At 49.9% G+C, this 21,468-nt stretch overlaps 1 protein-coding gene across 4 annotated transcripts in view; it reads left to right on the top strand.

Moving 5' to 3' along the window:
* The window catches only part of Clmn (calmin), a 93,422-nt gene that overhangs the window by 56,348 nt on the left and 15,606 nt on the right, over positions 1–21,468 (top strand). For 2 of the 4 annotated variants that reach the window (XM_059279697.1, XM_059279695.1), the window contains exons 2-7: positions 4,788–4,849; positions 9,650–9,745; positions 12,517–12,600; positions 17,354–17,446; positions 18,584–18,774; positions 21,014–21,207. In XM_059279697.1, the coding sequence (XP_059135680.1) occupies positions 4,788–4,849; positions 9,650–9,745; positions 12,517–12,600; positions 17,354–17,446; positions 18,584–18,774; positions 21,014–21,207 (720 nt within the window). Of the gene's footprint in view, positions 1–4,787; positions 4,850–9,622; positions 9,746–12,516; positions 12,601–17,353; positions 17,447–18,583; positions 18,775–21,013; positions 21,208–21,468 lie in introns of those variants that run through there. The other 2 variants (XM_059279694.1, XM_059279693.1) reach the window with 1 other exon arrangement.

Here is a 21,468-nt window from a genome sequence, read left to right as displayed (position 1 = left end):
TTTATGGGTGCAGCTTCCCACATTCCTGGGAGACACAATTTAACAGCAAATTCGATGATCCTCTTACAGTCTTTCTGCCTCTTCTTCCGCAGTGATCCCTGAGCCTTAGGTGCTGAAGTGCTTTGTGGATATGTCCGCTGGGACTGGACTCCACAACTCTGAATTTTGATTGGTTGTGGTTTTCTGTAATGGTCTCTGTCTATTGCCAAGAGAAATTTCCTTGATGAGGGGGTGAGGTCCACGCTTATATCTGAAGCAATCTCTTTTAACTCCTAGAACATGTCTCTTTCTCAGTGGCTACCAGCTCCTCAGCCTGCCTACCCCTAGGTGCTTGCAGATGGGAGGAATGTCCCACCTTCCATTTTCAGATAATCTGTTTTTTTTTGGCAAAGCCAGAGGCAGAATTGTATCTGAGAATTTGGGCCTGTGGCCTTGAGCTAGACAGCAGGGCCTCCCCTGTCTCCTGCCCCTCCTTCGCCTAGTCTTTGGGGTCCTGGGCCTGGTGAGTTCTCCCTCTGTCCCGCTCCCTGCTTCTCCCTGCACTCCCACTGGCCAGGCAGAGCTGGGATGGCAATTTTACAGGGCTGTTATTACTTCATTGTTGCCCACATTGGGCCCCACAGCCACTCTGTGCGCCAGCCAGACCTTTCCAGAGAAACGGTTTCCTACGCCTTTACAACGTGAGAGGAAAAAAGGGGCCGTTGGATTTATGGAAACTATATAAAGTTTATGGAGTCTTGGCAGGCCTGAAGTAGGAATTCCTGCAGGAGGGGGGCACGTTTTGAAATGGAGACTGCCATGTAAGTGCATTGGGCCTGTCGAGACACCAGACAAAAATCCCTAAGTTCAGGGTGTGCTGTGTGAGCTAGGGCCAGGGAAACCAGCCTGGAGACAGAGGCTGCTAGGGATGGTCTCAGGATGACTTCAAGCACTCCCATAGCATTCCTCGGCATGGCTGTCCTCATTCTGTGGAGTGTGAACTTGCCCAGGGTTGTGCAGTGTGACATGAAGTGATTGTGCTGGGCAGTCTGGAGTTCCCTCAGACTCTTCTGTGTATTGAGTGATGTGTCCCAGTTTTAAATACTGAAAATATGTCCTTCATATCCTCTTTCAGTTTGGAACGTGTCTGCAATTTGTGATTGTGTCTGTCTGTCCCCTGCTAGCCATCAGTCATCACTATACCCCTCTTGTAGAAGATGATTTATGTTCAGGTTTGCCCACAGAGATTGTTGGGGACAGAAGCAAAGCCACCTCAGGGTTGGGTCTAAATCAGGGCAGTGTTTGAATACACAGCCTTTGCCTTCAGGAGTCCCTCTGTGCCCCACTTCTCCTATAGGACCTGCAAAGAGTACCCTATGGAATACAATGTCACCTGTCCCCATCCCTGTCACCCTGGGCTCTTCTAATCCATTTTCCCTTTCATTTGTACCATGTGATATCTTTGTTTCTCTCTCCTAGTTGTCTGAATTCTTGGAGTGCAGATTCTGTGAATGCTTAATTCGTCATTGCTGACAGGGCCTGGCATGGCTCCAGCGTCTAGTAATCCTTGTATAAATATCAGCTGGGAGTGTGGATGGGTGAGTGGATGGATGGGCAGGTAGATGGTTGAGTGGGTAAGTGGATGCCATGTTGGGCAGGTGAATAGGTGGATAGTTATGTGGGTGGTAGACGGATAGACAGATGGAGGAATGGTAGGAGATAAGTGGTTGGTTGAATGGATGGATGAGTAGAAGAGGTTATGTGGTTGTGGATCAGTGGGTAGATGGGAGGGCATATGTAGACCAACAGACACCCCTATTCACATTTGTACCCCCACATGCCGTTAAGCTGTGAGTTCTCTCTTAGCCTTCTTACTAAATGCTTTTCTGTTTCAGGACTATGCTTCACTCTCTCTGAGGCCAGCTGGAGAAGCTAGCCTGGGTGTTTGAATGTGTGTGTGTAAATACTTTACAATCCCCATAAACTTGTTTAAAGACAGATGAGGGTGAAAGTATAAACTCGGGCAGCCTTTGGGGAGGGCAGTTTGGAAGTGGCTGTTAAAATTTTAAATGTGCCTACCACTAAGACCCAGCAGCCCCACTTTGAGCTGTCAAGGATGAGAAATGCATTCACATGCTTGTGCACAAAGAGCTGTGTGCCGGGGTGCTGGTGCAAGGCTGCACATTGGGGTGTCACTCCTGTTAGTGGCAGATTAAAAGTTGTCACAGCGTCCATTGAGCAGGGGATGGTAGCCCAGGAAGTACCCTGGAAAACTTCAGCCACCAAAAAGATCAAGATATATCTATGTACAGAGGTGGGCAGTTCTCAACTGGAGCTTGAGATGGGTCTCTCCAGCTTTCGGAAGTCTCTGGGATTCTGAGACTCAGTCATCTCAGCAAGTGCCTCCTTGTCCTAACTCTTACTTCTGCCAACTGTTCCTTTCCCTCTCCAGGAAGCACAGCCTGCCAGAATCAAAGCTTTAAATCTCAAGCCTACTTGTCAGTGACCTTCTTTAGAAAAGGAGACGGATGAGAGGAAAGCAGTTATGGGCATAATTACTGTCTGCTCTTCAATTAAAAAGCATGAACGGCACAATATTAAAACCTGATTTATGGGTGCCACTATCTACCTAATAATGTGGCCAAGAGCCCAAAAGCACTGTAGTCATTACGGAAAAGCGAAGCCTTTTTCTCGGGCGGCAGACAGATTGGCTCTCAATTTCTCCTTGCTAAAGGAGTATGAAATGTTTTCTCCCATCTCGAGTGTGTTCTTCTACTGTGCTGAAATCCGGAACTTAGTAATCTGGGGGTAAATTAGGAGTTGTCTGGCTCAGCACCCCAGGAAAGTTTCACTGAGAGGCATGGAGGCTGGACACCAAGGTGGCAGCCACCATAGGCCACCGCGCATCAAGATATAGATTCTGGTGCTATGACCCTCAGAGGAACACCACCTAGGTCTTTAATGGGTCTGGGATGGCTAGGACCTCAGAGCTCAGGAGGGAGGGGGAGGAAGGGAGGGGCATTTAGCCCCAGTTTATTCATCTGTAAAGTATGTGTGCGTAAAACATGTGTGTTCATGTGTGTGTGTGTGTGTGTGTGTGTGTGTGTGTGTGTGTGTGTGCATGTATACATATATATATATATGTGATATATGTGGGAGTGTGTATAATGCTTGTGTGTGGATAGGTATGTACCCACACAGATGTGCACATGTGGAGACCAGAGGTTGTCTGGTATCTTCCTCTATTGCTCTCTGGTCTATGTGAGACATGGTCTCTCACTGAACTTGAGGCTTGCTGTACCATCTAGGCTGGCTGGCCAGGGGTCCCCCAGGACCCACCTTTTTCCCCAGACTGGGGTTGCAGAGATACACTGAGGCACCTAGCTTCTACATGGGCACTGAGGATTTGAACTCAGGTCTTCATGCATACAGAGCAAGCATTTTACCCACTGAGCCATCTCCCCAGGCCCTAATCAGTGATTTTCTTAATTTCTTTCTTTCTTTTTCTTTTCTTTTTTTTTTTTTTTTTTTGAGACAGGGTTTGACACCTTTCCTGGAACTCACTCTGTAGCCCAGGCTGGCCTCGAACTCACAGAGATCCGCCTGCCTCTGCCTCCTGAGAGCTGAGATTAAAAGCATGCGCCACCACCACCTGGCCATTGTTGCTGGTACAGGTTATCAGGGAGAGATGGAACTGAACACACACTTTTCATCTCCAGGGTAACGGCTGATGTGGGGGCAGACCTGAGGTGATTCCCAGCTCTGCTTTCTGTTGTCCATCCTTAGGACAGTTTCTCCTTAGCAATTGTTGTTGCTAAGGGGGGGGGGGGGTTGTAAGGCCTACAGTTTAATAAACAACAGAACTTAATTGATGGATGCCAGTGCCCTGCACAATGAATGCTTCTTACTAAGAAGCATGGTGAGAGAATGCTCTCCTCTTCCAGAAGGGATCCACAGTTTAGGGCTGTCCACTCACCACGGCTAGGCAGCAAGTGTCTGCAGAATCTTCCATTCTTAGCTCTAAAAGTAAAAGCTACAAATCTGGGCATGGCGACACATGCATATAATCCCAGAACTACGGAGGCAGGAGGGTCCCGAGTTGGAAGCCATCCTTGATCTTATCACAAAACACCTGGAAACTTGGGAGTGGACACCTCATCCTCAGCTTGCTGAGCAGAAGTGGGGATGGGAGAATGGCCTGAACCAGGAAGCTGGAAGGTGACGGAGTCTGACCCTAAGATTGGGAGACTATTTCTCCAACACCCCAGCACATCCCAGAGCTCCCATCCCAATCCCTAACCATTGGCTCCATCCCAGCCTGGGACTGAGCCAGAGGTGCTCTGGGATTAGAGATGCCCTCTACTATGTCTGGCTTTCCCTGGGTTCTGGGCATCCTGATTCTGGTCCTCATGCTTGCCTGGTGAGGGCTTTACCCACTGAACCATCTCCCCATCCCGTGGTTCTGTACCCCTACCTCTAGGCAGCTGCATAGCCTGTGTCTTTGTGTATGACTATTTCACTTCCCGCCAGAGCTTCACCTTATGGCCGGATGGTTGGACACTCACAGTCAGTGTGAATTCATGGGGTACTTAGAGGCTCAAGCTTGGGCTGGAAACCTGGGATCAGGTGCTGCATAAGGCCCTGGTGCCCCCCTTCTGTGAATAGTTCTGCTCATGCTGGAGACCCTAGAGAGGACCCTGCAGGGGACAGTCTGCCATCTGCCTATGTGGAATCTCCCTGGGAAGGGAAGGCAAGATTTTGCCCATGTTTCTTCTGCGCCCTGGTTAATGGTCTTTCTTTGTTTTCAGTTGAGAGGGAAAATGTGCAGAAGAGGACTTTTACACGATGGATAAACCTGCACCTTGAAAAGGCAAGTGGGGGTCTGGGAGCTGGTGAGTGAAGCGTTCACCTGTGTTCACCTGCAACTACACTGATGTTCTGTAGGATGGCAGGGAGGAGACATGACTCCCCTTCCCCCACACCACTCTGCACATGAGTGTGCTGTGTGTGTGTGTGTGTGTGTGTGTGTGTGTGTGTGTGTGACTTTGTGTGCTGTATAGTATGTATGTGTGTGGACATGTTTGTGTTAATGTATGTAAGTGTGTGGAAGTCAGAGGACAGCCTTGGGTGTCAGTCCTTACCTGCCACCTTGTTGAGACAAGATCTTTTGCTCACTGCTATACACACCAGGCTAGCCCATTCATGAGCTTCTGTGGATTTACCCATTTCCACCTCCCATCTCGACCTAGGTGCACAGGGATTACAAACGCACACTACCACATCTGGGTTCTGGGTGTCGGAACTCCGTCCCCAGACTTCTATGGCGAGGGCTCTGTGCACTAAGCCATCTCCCCAGCCTGTGGCTCTGTGCGTTTGTGTCTTTATGGGTGTCCTCTCACTGCTGTCCACGCTCAGCGTGGGAAGCAGACACAGCAGCTCTGTGATTACCGGGGTAGCTGGGGAGGAGTATCCATGAGTGGACAGTGAAAGGTGTTTCATGTTGAACAATTCCAGTGCTTCCATGGACAGAAGACCATCTCTCTCCAGCTCAGACATGATCCAGCTGTCCACTCTGGGGCTGCTGGCAGCCATCGGCAGTCATTTGAACTGACTTATGCAAGAGCTGTGAACATCCTTTAGCAAAGCCACTTTAACATTGCGGTTAAGAGCCGTACTCTGTATCAGGCAGCCTGCTTCATGTCACACATTGCCAGGTCTCCTTGAATCCTCCCTTAGCCCAGAATAGACTGTGAGGATGAGGACATGGGTGCCCACATGTCCCAGGGCTTTCCTGAGCTCTTCTGCAGCTTCTCGGTGGCTCTTCTCTTTCCCCTTCCTTCTCACGTTCTTTGGCCGTGCAACTTGAGTTTTACATTGTGTCTACAAGCTGCTGCTGCACACACAAGCTGCACACACAAGCTGCTGCTGCACACACAAGCTGCACACACAAGCTGCTGCTGCACACACAAGCTGCACACACAAGCTCACACACAAGCTGCGGCTGCACACACAAGCTGCACACATAATCTGCACACACAAGCTGCACACATAAGCTGCACACACAAGCTGCGGCTGCACACACAAGCTGCACACACAAGCTGCACACACAAGCTGCGGCTGCACACACAAGCTGCACACATAAGCTGCACACACAAGCTGCACACACAAGCTGCTGCCACACACACAAGCTGCTACTGTACACATGGCACCGAGGCAGCTGATGCAGTCCCAGGCAGGAGGAGCTGAGGAGGAGAGGAGAGAAGAGGCGAGCAGGTGAACAACACTCAGAAAAGGGAGGGATGCCTGCAGAAACGCAAGCTCCCGTGCATGCAAGGCTGGACCTGTGAACCCTGGGAATATAATTGTCCCAAGTGTCCTGAGGCTGCAGGAACAAACACACTTCTTGACTTTTTTTTTTTTTTTTTTTTAAAGCTGATATATGGAGCTGAGGATGGGGAGCAGTTGGTAGGGTGCTTACTCAAGCATACACAAAGCCCTAGGTTCGATTCCTAGCACCACATAAGCCAGGTGTGGTGATACACATCTGTAATCCCAGCAACTTGGGAGGTGGAGGCAGGAAAATCAGAAGTTCAGGTTGTCCTTGGCCAGCCTGGGCTACATGAGACCATCTTGGGAAAAAGCCAGATGATTTGATGCTTCTTGTATCAACACCACCTCTTCTTCCCTGTGGGCACTCTCTTGTTCTCCATCTACACTCCCCCACCAGTCTCCCCGTCTTCTGGAAGCTAGCTGTACCCCCACTGTAGGGAATTTCAAGCATTTCTCTCCTCTTCAAAGGTAAGAGCACAACCATTGATGGCCTGGAACGGTGGTTCTCGACCTGTAGGTCACGACCCCCAGGGGGTTGTTGAATGACCCTTTCACAAGGGTCACATATCAGATATTTCTATCATGATTCATAATATTAGCAAAATTATACTTAGGAATTAGCAATGAAAATAATCTATGGTTGGGGGTCACCACAACATGAAGAACTGTATTAGAGGATCACAGCATTAGGAAGGTTGAGAACCACTGATCTGGAAGAAACCAGTTATTGGAAAGCAGGAAGCAGCGCTCCCAACTGAAGCAGTTCACTTTCACACTTGACTATGTCCTGAGCAGGCACATGTGTCCCATCCCTCCTTCAGCACGGGTGACATGGCGCTGTCACATCACCTGCGAGCGTCTGGGCCATGAGATGGAAAATGACAGGGATCACACTTGAAGCATGATAAATCCTTTGCTGGTTGTTTTGACCGCGGGCACATTTTTGGCATTGCTCATAAAGTGAAACATGACTGGGGTTTGGGGAGGACAGAAAAGGAAAGCCAGTCCCCAAATCTGAGCTTGGTGAGCTCCTAAATTAATGCCTGATGCATGTCAGCCTGGTTGAGAAGTCTTAGCAGGGGAGAGGGCAGAGCCAGAAAGTCTTTCTTCTTTTTATAGTAAAAATAAATAATACTGGAAAGAGCAGAGAGTCGTGTAACAAATGCCCCACACTTACCTGCCACCCAGTGGGAACCTCTTTGAGCATGCATTGGTCATGTCAAGGACATTCTCCTCAGCCAGACCTGCGCTTGTCCCTTTTGGTGGGGGTCGGGGTCGGGTAGGTAGCATGTAGCACCCATTCTGAAGATAAATCAGACAGCACCTGAAAGTGATGCGTAATAAGCAGAGAGAAATTAACGGCCCCATTTCCAGCCTTGAGACTTCTAAAAACAACCTTTCGTGAGAAGGAAACCTAGGAAGTCCTTGGTGAATTGGGCTTAACTGCAATTTGAAGGCTGTCAGGAATATTTACAGAGTCTCTGGCTTCTGGAAAAATTCCTTAATTTACAGAAGGAGTTCGGTCATGCAGAAACCCCTGGGGAAGTGAGGGGTACTGTGGCTCCAGCCAGAGCAGACTCCTGAAGCCTGGGGAATGTTGGTCCAGGGAGTGTTTGGGCTAGAGTGGTTTCCGTCTAGCCCCCTGCCGTCCAGTGGCGGACTCTGGCCAAGGTCGTCTTTGATGCAGCGGCCCTTCCAGGCACAGCCGATGGAAATTAGCCTGGGGTCAGACTCTACCCCTGTCAGGCAGCTAACTGGAAATTTTGTTAGCCCATTCATCAGGGGTGTTTTGTTGGGGTCTTTTAAAAGGAAGTAGTCTGCCAGGCCAGGAATGTGACTGAGGCTGCAGGATTTGCAAAGAAAATACATTGCCTTTTGGTTCAGACTCACTGATGCCCTGGAGGCCACGCCCCCCCTTTTTTTGTGTGCACCTGTAGGTAGCCTCATCCTATATTTTGGCTAACTGGGGCAGGGAACTGGGACTCATATAAAGGGTGAGGAAGTGCCACCTTCCTTAATAAGCAGTAAAACGCAGGCCCACCAAGGGGCCACGGAAGGAAGGAGGCATTCCCTGAGAAAGTGCTGGCTGAACTAACATTGTGTTGAGATTTTCCTTACCCCTGGGTGTGTGCTGGGAAGAGCTGCCACTGCCCTGGTTATGAAGGGGCACTGCATCCTGTTTCCCATTGTCCCTGAGGGTACATGTAGCATCCAGTCACTCCCTTAACCTGGATAGAAGGTAAGGGGGAATTCCAACCAAGGCCACAGGAGCTCAAGAATGCAGGCCTCGGATCCGCTGTTACATGAATCTCCATTGCATTCATTTCGACTGTTGAAGGCCAGAGGCAGGAAACAGGATTTTACCAAATAGCTATTTGATGATCACCCAGCCTCTTTGAGCCTCAGTTTCCCCAAATCTGAAGTGAAGGCTTGCACTAGGTAATTTCCCGTGAGCCCTAACAGAATGTGTGTGTGTGTGTGTGTGTGTGTGTGTGTGTGTGTGTGTGTGTGTGTTTTAATGGGTGTGCTGATGCATGTGTATGCGTAGAAAATGGGTGCGTGTGGAGGCTAGAGGTTAACCTCAAGTGTTGTTTCTAAGAAGCAACCCACCCTGTTTTTTGAGACAGCATCTCTTCCTGGGACTGGGCTCACTGATTCAGCAAAGCTGGTTGGCCACCAAGCTTCAGGGGGCCCCCTGTATCTCCCTCCCAGCATTGGGATAACAGCTTTTTACGTGGGCACTGGGGGGGTGGTGAACCCAGGTCTTCATGCTTGTGCAGCAGCAGGCGCTTTATCAACTGAGCCATTGTCACCCCGGACTTGAAATTCTTTTATGCTTGGGAAGCCTCTGGGGGCGTGCCATTTCTTTCTCTCCTTAAATGGAAGCCTGAATGTGACCCAGCCCTGGGGTCTGAGATCTCATGTGAGGTGGGCCTCCAAAGCCACTTAATCAGTTCCCTGTTGCTGAATCCCTTACACAGTTCTCCTGCCGAGCTGTCCCACACCAGCTGACCAGAGGTCCCTTCCAGGTCGATGGGCTTCTGACTCCACAGATGATCCTTCTGCCTGCAAGTTTCTCTCTCTTTAAAAAAAATTATTTAACTTTATGTGCATTGGTGTGAAGGTGTCAGATCCCCCGGAACTGGAGTTACAGAGCTGTGAGCAGCCATGTGGGTGCTAGGAATTGAACCCGGGCCCTCTGGAAGAGCAGCCACTGCTCTGAACCCCTGAGCCATCTCTCCAGCCCCACAAGTTTCTCCCTTGAGCAAGAACTGTATGGTGAAGTAGTTCTGTTGATCACCCAGGTCACTAATGGGCTTCTTTTCCTCCTGTCCTACAGTGTGACCCACCTCTAGAAGTTACGGACCTGTTCGTTGATATCCAAGATGGCAAAATCCTGATGGCTTTGCTGGAAGTCCTCTCCGGGCGAAATCTGGTATGTGGTGTGTTGGGAAAAATGCAGAAGGAAGTACTTCCAAAGGCTTTGTTTTTATTTGGGCGTCAGCCTTTCATCACTGTGACAAAGCACCCCAGTCAGCTATTTCAAGGAGGAAGGGTTTGTTGGGGCTCATGGGTTCAGAAGTGGCTATGGCCACTTGGTCCTGTTGCTTTGGGCCTGAGAAAAGACGGCACATCACAAGAATGTGTCGCAGGGAAGCTTCTTATCTTGTGGCAGCAAAAAGAAAGGGACCAGGGATCCCAATATCATCCTCAAGGGCACAGCTCCAAAGACCTAACTTCCTCCCATCAGGCCCCACCTCCTAAAGGTTCCATCACCAGCCGGTAGCCCCATAGCCTGGTGTGTGTAGGCCAATGACACCTGAAGGCTGTAGGCAACCATGACATCGGGTATACATGCATGCACATATCCACACAGAGTGTAACTTAGTATGCGGAAATGCTGAAGGGTGACATTCCTTTATAATGTGAGGTGGGGCACTGGTGAGATTACTCAGTAGCTAAGAGCACTTCCTGCTCTTCCAGAGGACCTAAGTTCTGTTCCAAGCACCCACATCGGACAGCTCACGATGGTCTCTAAGTCCCGGTACTCGTCTCTGCCCTCTGAGGGCACCTGCACACATATGCATAAATAAATTGAAAATAAAGAGGGACATGAGAGCTGGAGAGATAGCTCAGCAGTTAAGAACACTGGCTGCTCTTGCAAGAGGACGCAGGTTCAATTCTCAGCACCACATGGGAGCCTATAACCATTCTAACTCCAGTTCAAGGGTATCTGATGCCCTTTTGTGGCCTCTGCAGACACTGCACACACATGGTACACATATACACATGCACTCACATACATAAAATAAAAACAAGTGAATCTTAAAGAAAATGAATGATATGAACATATGTAACTGAGTAGTATCTGTTTTTCTTTTATTATTAATATTATTTTGTTATTGTGTATTTGTGCACACATATTGGGGGTGTGCATGTAATAAGCTGTCCATATAGAGATCAGAGGACAACTTGAGGAAGTTAGTTCTCTCCTTCCCTTGTGGGTTCCTGGGATTGAACTCAGGTCACCAGGCTTGCATGACAAGCACTTTTACTTACGGGTCCACATCTTTTTCAGTTTGTTGTTTGTTTTTAAAGCAAACCTGTTTTAGTAGGTAAAGAAGTAAGTGAATGCCCGGTGTTTTCAGTGAGCCTGTGATGGTTAAGAATTGAAATTGAAGGATCAAGTTAGCTAAGCTTTGTGCTAACCAGAGTTACAGCTTAAAATTAGGGAAGGCCTAATTTTAGGCTTTAGGCTGTTGGATGAGAATAGGTAGCCTCTCAGTGCTAGGAGCACCCATTAGTGTAGCCACCAAAAATGTTCCCAAGCATTGTCAGATGTGCCCCACCACAACCCCCAGGGTGGCAAATGATCCAGTCCAAGATGCCAGTCATAGGGTCTGGGGAAATGGCCCAGCAGTTAAGCATGATTATGGCTCTTGTGGACGGCTGGAGTTTGATTCACAGCATCCACATTGGGTGGCTCACCACCGCCTGTAGCTCCAGCCCCAGAGAATCCAAAGTACTCTTCCAGCCTCCACTTCCCCCGGCATCTGCACCTATGCGGTCCTTTATGCTGGACACAGGTGCCGTGAGAGATGCAGCACAATACAGCCCGCTCTGGCTCTGGACCTGACTTGAAAAGCATGACTTCTTGCCCGGCGTGCTGGCACGCTCCTTTAGTCCCAGCACTCGGGAGGCAGAGGCAGGAGGATCTCTGTGAGATCGAGGCCAGCCTGGTCTACATGATGAGTTCCAGGACAGCCAGGGCTACACAGAGAAACCCTGTCTCAAAACAGACAAACAGACAACAAATGGCAGGACTTCTCTTCTCAGACCCATGGGGTTGAGGCCTGTCACACCCATTCACACTCACAACATAGAAGATGCCCGTGAGTGCACTCAGGGCAGACAGCTGTGCAAAGCTGGGCGAGGCATTCTCACTCAGCAGGTCTCAGTGAACAAGCTGCAGGGCCCCCCAAAGACTTCCTAAGAAAGCGAATTCTGAGCCCTCGTTCTATGTTCCCAATAGGCAGGCTCCCACTTTGAAGCCAGGGCCCATGGCAACAACCTTCATGTCCTTGACCTTTGACCCCGCAGCTCAGCAAAAAAAAAAAAAAAAGAGTCCTCTGCTGCCTATTGGTAGAGCACAGTGGGTCCTTTCAGTGGGAACTGGCACGTGTGTTCTCTGGAGACGAGCTCACTGTGGCACTCTGTGCAGAACTCACGCTGTCAGGATTGGAGCTGCAGCCTGCAGCTGGCTTTTGTGCATTCTCCCCCAAGCCCCGTGTGAAAAAGTGCTTAGCCAGAAACCAGCCACATCTGCTGCTGCTGCTGCTGCTGCTGCTGCTGCTGCTGCTGCTGCTGGGGAGGCTGAGCAGAGCGGTGATGAGGAAGACCGCAAGCTCGCTTCCCTAACCGAAGAGTCGCGTGTGCTATGAGAGCATGCTACTGCAGGTCCCTAGAGGAGGGAGGCTGCTGGCTGGAGAGAAAGCTAGACACGTTTGTCCCATGTCGAGATTCCCTGTTCCCCATCTCCAGCGAGTCAGGTCCCAGGATCCCAGTGTCACAGTGGCATTTGGATAGTGTTTTCAACACCATCCCTAACCTTCTCCAAAAGGAAATGATAAAGGACAGGCGCTCACTGTGGTCCTGGGGCACTACCGCGCCTGCACCTGCTTAGCGGTGTCTTCTCTTGTTTTTCAGCTGCATGAATACAAATCCTCATCACATCGTATTTTTCGGTTGAACAACATAGCAAAAGCACTTAAGTTTCTGGAAGATAGCAATGTAAGTATCTGAAGCCCACCTCGATAACACACGCTTGCCCCGGGGAGAAAGGGCAGAATTTTGAAGTTTGGTGTGGTCGTGAGGGAAGTGTAGAAAGTTTTAATAGCGGGAATAGCCAACCCCTCCCAAGCTCGGGGTGAAGGAAAGTCACTTGGAGAAGCTACATTTTGGGATGTTGTCCCAATGTCCTGCCCACCCTGTCTGTGCCTGTGGGTGGGCAGTCTGAGGTGGGGGGGCAGCAGCTGGTGGGTTCCCAGAGCTGTGGGATTCATTGCTAGAAAGTAGCTTTCTCTTGGAACTTGAGGACTTGGCGGTCAGTGTGGCAGAGGGAATGGTAGCAGCCTGGCTTTGTCGTGAGGATTTCTGGATCCTCATTTGGAACTGTTTCTTGTCCTTCACAGGTGGGAAGGGGAGGTCCAGGGGTGACATCCCCAAAGCCTCCTTTCTTTTTGGTTTTTCGAGACAGGATTTCTCTGTGTAGCTTTGTGCCTTTCCTGGAGCTCACTCTGTAGCCCAGGCTGGCCTCGAACTCACAGAGATTCGCCTGCCTCTGCCTCCAGAGTGCTGGGATTAAAGGCGTGCGCCACCACTGCCTGGCTAAGCCTCCTTTCACTGGTTTGTTTCTGGACTGATCTGGGTAAAAACAGTCTTCAGCTTGTCTCACCCGTTGACACAAAGTAAACATTACCCCAAGATGCAGCTCCTTTGAGGTTCTGTGTGTAAGACAGGCAGATGTGCACTATCTCAGCAGAAAGGGAACCGGGGGAAGGATGTCCAGTAGCTCATGAAGGGACCCAGAGAATCGAGGATGGAGCCTGGGAAAAGCCGGGTACCTAGACCGTCTCAGAACCTGCTGAAGGACGGGAGCAGGCATGATTCTGCTTTTCTGACTGCTCTCCTCCAGCCCGGGGAAGGTGTTCACCACCGCAGTGTTGTCCTGAGCAGAATGATGTGATGTCAAGTGGAGTGGGAAGCCCAGTTACCACCACAGAGGAGGGGGGATCTGTCTCCCAGTCGCCACACAATAGAGAAAGTCCTGGATGCCAAAGGTTCAGATGATGGTGATCACAAAACACCCCAGTACACCTTTGATATCAGAGCCTTTAAAGGTGAATACAGACCAGGAATTTATCAGCTGAGGGATGGATCAGCACTCCTGTGGAATATTACTTGGTTGTGAAAAATAATTTGGTGCTGAGGTGTTATGGCATAGGACCTCAAGAGCACAGTGTACTGAGTGACAGAAGCCAGGCCGACATGAAGAGTGCTTCTTACATGATTCCATCCACGTGAAATTCCTGTGGTGGAGAAGTAGACTGATTAGTGGTGGCTTAGGCCTGAGAGGAGGTAGAGGGATGCAGGATGATGACTCGTGGGTTCAGGGCCATTCTTAGAAATGGTAAATGTGGTCCACAATCTGCTGAAGTGGTGTTCACACAAGTCTGCAAATATACCAAACCCACTGAATCAAATGCTCTAAATGAACAATGTTGGCCTCATCTCAGTGAAGTCGTTTGAAATACAAGCCCTTCCCAGATTCACTTAAGGGCTCCCTCTGTGGGCTCAGGCACACTGTCAGCCTCTACTTGAGCGAGGATCAGCCTTGCCTTAGTGTGACTAGGCTTCAGTTTCCAATCCTGGCCTCCCCACTCACTTCTAGGGATTATGGGGAAATCACGTACCTCTCTAAATAGAGGGATCAGAAACAGAACTCTCCTCAGAGAACTGTTGAGGAGGTGGTGTGCCTGCCCCCGCCAAGGGTGGTGTGCCCACCCCCGCCAAGTGTGGTGTGGCCGTTCCCTGCCACCTCCCTGGCTTGACTGACTTGTGATGACACTCACCTGTGTTCCATCCATTTACTTTCCTGAAGCAGTGTCCCCTCTGAATTCCAAAGGAGCCCTTATTTGGGAGAGGACATGAGTGGGGACTTCATGCACCTGCAAATGTTACTCCTTCTCCTTCTGCCTTAGGAGATTGTGAGATGGTCTCCCACTGTTAATGCCCACATGGGGGTCTGGTCACAGTTACCCAGGCATGTCATAGGCTTCCATCTGAGTGTCTTTGTGGACCTGGGCTATACATAGCATTGGGGAGAATCAGTTAATAAGATGCACATGAGCCTTGGAGATGGTTGGGGTCCAGAGGAAAGAGCGTTCATGCAGGCAACATGCTGTTTGGCACTCCAAGGCACAAAGAGGAGCCTCAGCCCCACAGAGATGAGGATATGTGGCCTGAGGAGTCTTCACATGAGGGTGTTCCTGCCATAGAGGAATCGAAGTGCACGTGGTGCCATGGGAAAGCGTGGCAGAGGCTGAGAAGGCCTGCCCTTCTGTACTCCACGTGTGAGCCTTTCCAGGCTGTCTGCTCTAGCACCCTCACAGGACCACAGACCACTGACCCCACTTTCCCCTTTTTTTATTTATTTATTTTGTAGCAACAGTTAGAAACATCTCAGCGTGGATAGATGGTAACTCAGTGCCTCGTTTGGCTCCGTTTCCCAGGCAGGGGGATGATGACCTAGGAGGAAGGTGATGATGGAGAGGACAAGATAACCTCCCTGAAGCATGCTGTGTCCCATTCCCAGAAAACACAAAATTACTCAGGGAGCCTTGTGTGTCCCACTTTGTGCCACTGCCTGGATTCCAAGAAGGGCAGGCCTCAGTGGCTTTGCTGGGTCCTTGGTGGCAGTGCCCACAGCTGGGTAGGAAGTAGGTGCAAACAGCAACCAAACCTGCTGTTCTGGGGTTCTGGGACCAGCCAGTGTACACCCGTTCCTCCTTTCTACTGTGGGTTACAGAGAGCCTCCCCCTGGGACCATCTCAGACCTCCAGTTAAGTTACTCAGGCCAAGCCTTGGCTTTGTCACCTTTGAAATGGGGACACTGAGAGCATTAAAGGAACTAACTTGGGAAGCCATTGTCATGAAAGCTCCCGATTGAGTCACCTCTCTAAACCTGTCCGCTCAGAGGAGAGAAAGGATGGTCCTGTAACCCAGTGATCTTACTGTATGCAGTGAGGCATAACGAGCTGAGTTAGGGGGAAGAGGAGGGGAGAGTGTCCCTGGAAAGCTGCAGTGTGATGATTTTATTGTCCGTCCATCACCATGGATGGAAGAAGGGGGACTGTACATTGAAGATGAGGATGAGAGTCCCTTTAAGTATTTGCAGTTCACTGGACTGGAATGTTCTCTATCTCTGCAAACCCAGGGATATTTCCAGGAAGGACTTGGAGAGCAGACAGGAGCATCCCAACAAGTGATTGGTTATGTGGGGTAAATGATGGTGGAGGAACATGGACCGAATATTGGCTCCGAGTTTGATGGGCTGTGTACCTCTTAGTATTGACAACTTCCTTCCTGGCCTCCGGTCTGCCGGCGATGAGCCCGTGTTGTCTCAATTACCTTCTTGGCAGCGGCTGTGAACGGCCCGTCAGCCAGGGAGCTGGGCAGTCAGTCTCAATTAGGCTACCCCAGGCCTAACTGGTGTTGTCAGAGCCCCCAATAAACCGATAAGATCAGAGACCCGAGCCAAGACAGTTTAAAGACCCATGATGGAGAGGGAGAGTGGAGAGAAAAACTGCTGTATGACAGACAACCTCTCTAAGTTTTTCCTCCCCTAAGTGTCCCGGGATAGAGTGTGCAGTGTGGCTTTTAAAAGGTTGCTCTGATTAGCTCACTTCATCCCCCCTTCCCCTGAAGACAGCTGTGTACATTTGTGAAGGGTTGCTCAACGGGGAGAGGAAATGGAGGAGAATCCTGGATGGCCTGCACAGCCTCGCTCATCCTGCTCGCTCTCTGGCCCTTTGCAGAGAGGTTGGCAGAAGGCTGAACCTCGGGCTCAGATGCCGTGTGCAGAATGAAATGTTGGCTGTAGGCAGTGACCCTCCATCCTGAGCCCACACAGGAGACCCAGTGTGTGTTCAAATGCAGAATGGGCTTGGCAGGGTGGCTTGGTGGGTCAAGCCCTTGCTGCTTAAGATGACCCGAGTTTTGATACTTGATAGCTAAAAACTTGCATAAAAATAAGTAAGAAAAAGGTGGAGCCTGGTAGAGGAAGACAGGACATCAACCTCTAGCCTCCGTAGGCACAGATGTAAAATGAAGACTGTGGGTATTGAGGAAATGCACCTCCCTAACTAGGTACTGGGGTGCTGCAGGTTCAGGGGATGCAAGTAGCCTTAGGAGTTCACCAGGAACATCTTTGTGTGGTCAGACACGGGTGAAATAAACGAGTCACCTCTGGGCAGTTTCTCAGGCTGGCATGTTACAGCCAGCTGTAGAGCATTCTGTACAGATGCAGAGTCCCTTGCTGTGGTGGGCTCACTGTTTCTGTGCTTCTGATGGCTGGTGTTGGTGCTCTGAGGTGGTCAAGGTTGTGCTAAATCAAGAGGTTTGATGGCATTCATGTGGCATGCAGCCATCCTGGGCCCGCCCTTTTTGGAAGAGAATGGTGGGAACTTTGAATGCCCTCCTGACACACAGTTGTAAGAGAAGTGCCTACATGATGGGCTTGTGGTTGGGGTAAACTGAGTCAGTGCTCATAAGCACTTGTAAGGCTTTAAGGCGGTGTCCACACATAGTAAGCACTATATACGTTTTTATCAAATACAGTTTTACACATTGGGCGTCCCCCAAGAGGTGGTCTTTGACAGTGACAAATGGTACCAGGCAGTCAGCAGCATCAGGCTTTGGATGGCAGTGAAGGTAGTAGATCGGACTCCTTGGAGTTTTGTGCTCATCAATCGCTTCTTTCCAGGTCAAGCTGGTTAGCATCGATGCAGCAGAAATAGCGGATGGCAACCCCTCACTGGTTCTCGGGCTGATATGGAACATCATTCTCTTCTTCCAGGTAAGCCCACTACTCTCTGGCCCACAGTCATCATATTGAACATTGCTCTAACCACAGAACAGCATGCACACAGCAAGGGACACCATGAGACTTAGTTCCCATGGATTCTCCACTTTCTGAATGAGAACCACGAAGGGAAGACTGGGTTCATGGTTTAGTTAAAAAGGTGAGCCACAAGGGGAAGGATTAGAGGGGCTTTAGGGCCGGTGTTGCCCAGAAGTACTTACACAAGCACTGTATGGATCCCTTTCTGTGTAAGCCTATAGCTTGAGCCTCTGTTTCCACATCTGCAAATGCAGCCATGGTCACAAAATATGCTGCATGTGAGAATTTTGCCCGCTGGACCGAGTTCACACAGGACTCAATCACTCTGTGACCTGGCTTCCTGAGAGATGCTGAGGACATCAGGAAATGTGTTAAATGCCTTAAATAGACCCCAGAGCTTCCTTTACTCATTCATTAGATGTCTGTTGAGTTTCTTCAGTACCACAGATGCTAGAGAGATGGGCTCTGTCTTCTTGGGGGAATCCCAAAGATACATGGATTCCATACTACTCTACGGTGCAGGTCACAATCGAGGTATGAGCAGGGCTTTGTAAGAGCTCTAAGCAGGGACAACTACCACAAATGGGTGACCAGAATGAGGAAAACATACCCAAGGAAGTGACCAGAGCAGGGTTTTGAAGTGTGAACAGGAGTGTGCTCTGAGCAATGCTTCTCAGATGTACTATGCATATGAATTGCATGGGCATGGTGCTGAGATGCCGTCTAAATCTGTGGGGCAGGCCTGAGCTTCTGCATTCCTCACACGGATGCTGTGGTAACGGCTCAATGCTGGAGGAAAGGGACAGCCAGCCAGCGGGCCCAGAGTGAACAGGGACAGTGAAGCCTGAAGGAGCATGATGCATTCTGGGAGTGCCAGGTTATAGTGGAACAGAACAGACAGAGTCTGGTCAGGACGAGTGTGTGTGACTGGTGAGAGCTACAGGGATCTCGGGAGAAGTTTCTCATCTACTGAGAACCAGGTCTACACAACCTGGACTCTCCAGCCAAGGTCTCATGGATGCAGGTCAGAGGGACCAACTGGCCAGGAGTCCCTTGTGGGTCACTGGGTCTGATTTGCCCTTTTCTCTCTAGATAAAGGAGCTCACGGGCAACCTCAGCAGGAGTTCCCCATCTTCCAGCTTGTCACCTGGCTCGGGGGGCACAGACTCCGACTCCTCCTACCCACCCACCCCCACCACAGAGAGGAGTGTGGCGGTATCAGTGAAAGACCAGAGGAAGGCCATCAAGACCCTGCTGGCGTGGGTGCAGAGAAAAACGAGGAAGTAAGCTGCAGTCTCCCCGCTCCCCAACCTCTCTCCTGCCTTAGGCCCACTGGGGTCCACCATGGGCGTACCACACCCCACAAGACTGTTTCCATGTTTACACATGGACCTTGGGTCGGGGAGTGAGGCAGATCAAATTCTGTCTGCTAAGGTGCTAGGTGTCCATGGGCCCTGTGCTTCACATAAACCATCAGAACAGGGCTGTGATGTGCTTCTCCAGTTCGTGTGTGGTGTGTGCATGTGAGTGTGTGGGGCATGCCCACACATGCACACACAGAGGCCAGAGCAAGCCTCAGGTGTCTTCCTTTACAGCTCTCCATTTTATTCTCCTAAGACAAAGAAAGTCTCACACTAAATCAGATGTGTACCATTTCCGCTAGGCTTGGCCAGCAAGCTCCTGGCACCTTCCTGTCTCTGCTCCCCAGGGATAGGCTTACATGCATGGACAGCTATGCCTGGATTTTTGTGTGGGTGCTGGGGATTCAAACTCAGGTGCCCAGGTTTGTGCAGTAAGCACTCTTACCATTTCATAGGCCCCGTTAAAGCAGTCTTCCGTCAGACCCTTTACTGGCGGATTTTGGGAGTTTGTCAGAGGTGCCAGGTTAGTGTAGAGGAAGCCACATCCACTCGGGGACATCCCAGCTCCTCTGCAGACACCCTAGGGGGTAGTTGCTGGTGTCTCACTTACTTGTCCAAACTTCCCCCTGGTACGTGGTAACATCATTCACTGCCTTCCAAGACAGTCGTGACAGGGTTTGGGACAGCAGCTTGGACCTCTCCTAACAGCCACTTAATACATTTCTACACACCTCCCAGGGGCTGGGAAGAGGCTAGACCTTTGGGGGATTGATGGAGGGAGTTGAGTGTGAATGATTAGAATAGATTACTGTGAAAAACCAAGAAATGTTTATTCCAGAGAGTTCATTGCCAGGGGCCGTGCGAGTGGGAAAGAGAGATGGCATCTGGGAGATGGGAGTGTTCTCTCTGTGGCCCCATTTAGGTACCCATGCGTCCATGCATTTGGGCAAGTGCATGTGGCACCTGGTGGCTTTGGCTTGGTTTACAGCCTTCCTAAGATTGTCTAGATGACTGTTGGGGTCCTTGGCTTTGGTCCCATGGGCCAAGGCTTGTAAGAGTTCTGCCTAGAGAGTTTGTAACCTGTTGGGAGTCTCCAGTTGTTTCTGCTTTGGAAGATCTTAGATTTTTGTTAGTTCCGTGAGCAGAATAAGACATGAAAGGATGGACTCTAAAGAGAACCTGGCATGATTCTCTTTGCCCCTCACTTTGAAAGTTATGGTTGTAGGGCTGGGGAGAAAGATCAGTGGTTAAAACACTTTTTGGGAAAGCGTGAGGACCAAAGTTCATATTTTCAGTGCCCACAGGCTTGGCAGCCCATCTGTAATACCAGAGCTCAGAAGGCTGAGACAGAGGGATCCCCAGGGCAAGCCGGCTTAGCCAGAATAGCCGTGTCAGTATGCTCTGGGTCAAGTAAGAGACCTTGCCTCAGTGAATACAGCAGAGAACAATTAAGAAAGACTCTCTGATGTTGGTCTCCAGCTTCCACACACATGCACCTCCCCCCACCCTGCATGCGCGTGCACACATACACACACACACACACACACACACACACACACACACACGAACATGCCTACCGTACATACATACACGTGAGGAAAAAAGTTGTGATTTTATGTGTATCCATGATGCTGGTGGCTGACACTCACTGTGTGGCTTCTGTACTCTTGCTTCACACACTGAGTTCACCTTCAGACGAGACCATTCTTGTGGAAACGTCACCCTTCCCGATTACAGCACCCCACAAGGTCATCCTATATTCACCCTAACTTAAGTGTTAGAGGCTCAGAAAGGGTGTGTGCCTGGCCAAGGCCACAGAGCCAGAAGCATAGGGGGCAGCTGGGATAGGAACTTGGATCTTTCTGGCTCTGTCTATAACAGGGCACTTCCCCACATGTCCCTTTCTCATCGCCATCTGTGATATGTGCAGTGTAAAAATCTCTCCTTTATGTCTTTAGAAACGTAGGAACCAAGGGTCTTGTTGCCCTTTTGGATAACGTATACCTCCTGCTCCATTTGGAAAATTCTCAGGGTGGTCCTCCCGGTGGTCAGGGCTGGGGTGTCTTCACAGGGTGAGATGAACAGCACCCAGCCCCTCAGGCCAGCGAGGATACTGTGTGCAGACCTCGTCTTCCAGTTCCTTTCCTAACCTTTCCATCAGGTATGGCGTGGCAGTCCAGGACTTTGCGGGCAGCTGGAGGAGTGGGCTGGCTTTCTTGGCTGTCATCAAGGCCATTGACCCCAGCCTAGTGGACATGAAGCAGGCTCTGGAAGATTCCACCCGGGAGAATCTAGAGAAGGCCTTCAGGATTGCACACGATATCCTGCACATCCCCAGGCTCCTGGAGCCGGAAGGTACAGTGACCCTCTCTGTCCTTTTATTATTATTATTACAGATATACCATCTGCTCTTCCAGGTAGAAAACTCAGAAAATAAAAATAAAAGCTTAATGAAGAAAAAAATTATTTCCTATGTTATAGTCTTTTTTCTGTGCATCTAATTATAGTATTTTTAAATAATCGGTATCATTTGGTATATGTATAATTTTGTCTCTTTTTTCACTCATATATATTAATATTTAGGTAGTATATTTCTATAATCTCCAGTTATATATT

This window comes from Peromyscus eremicus, chromosome 14 (genome assembly GCF_949786415.1).
Source record: "Peromyscus eremicus chromosome 14, PerEre_H2_v1, whole genome shotgun sequence".
NCBI classification, from domain to species: Eukaryota; Metazoa; Chordata; class Mammalia; order Rodentia; family Cricetidae; genus Peromyscus; species Peromyscus eremicus.
This window is presented reverse-complemented; position numbering and strand designations above follow the sequence as displayed.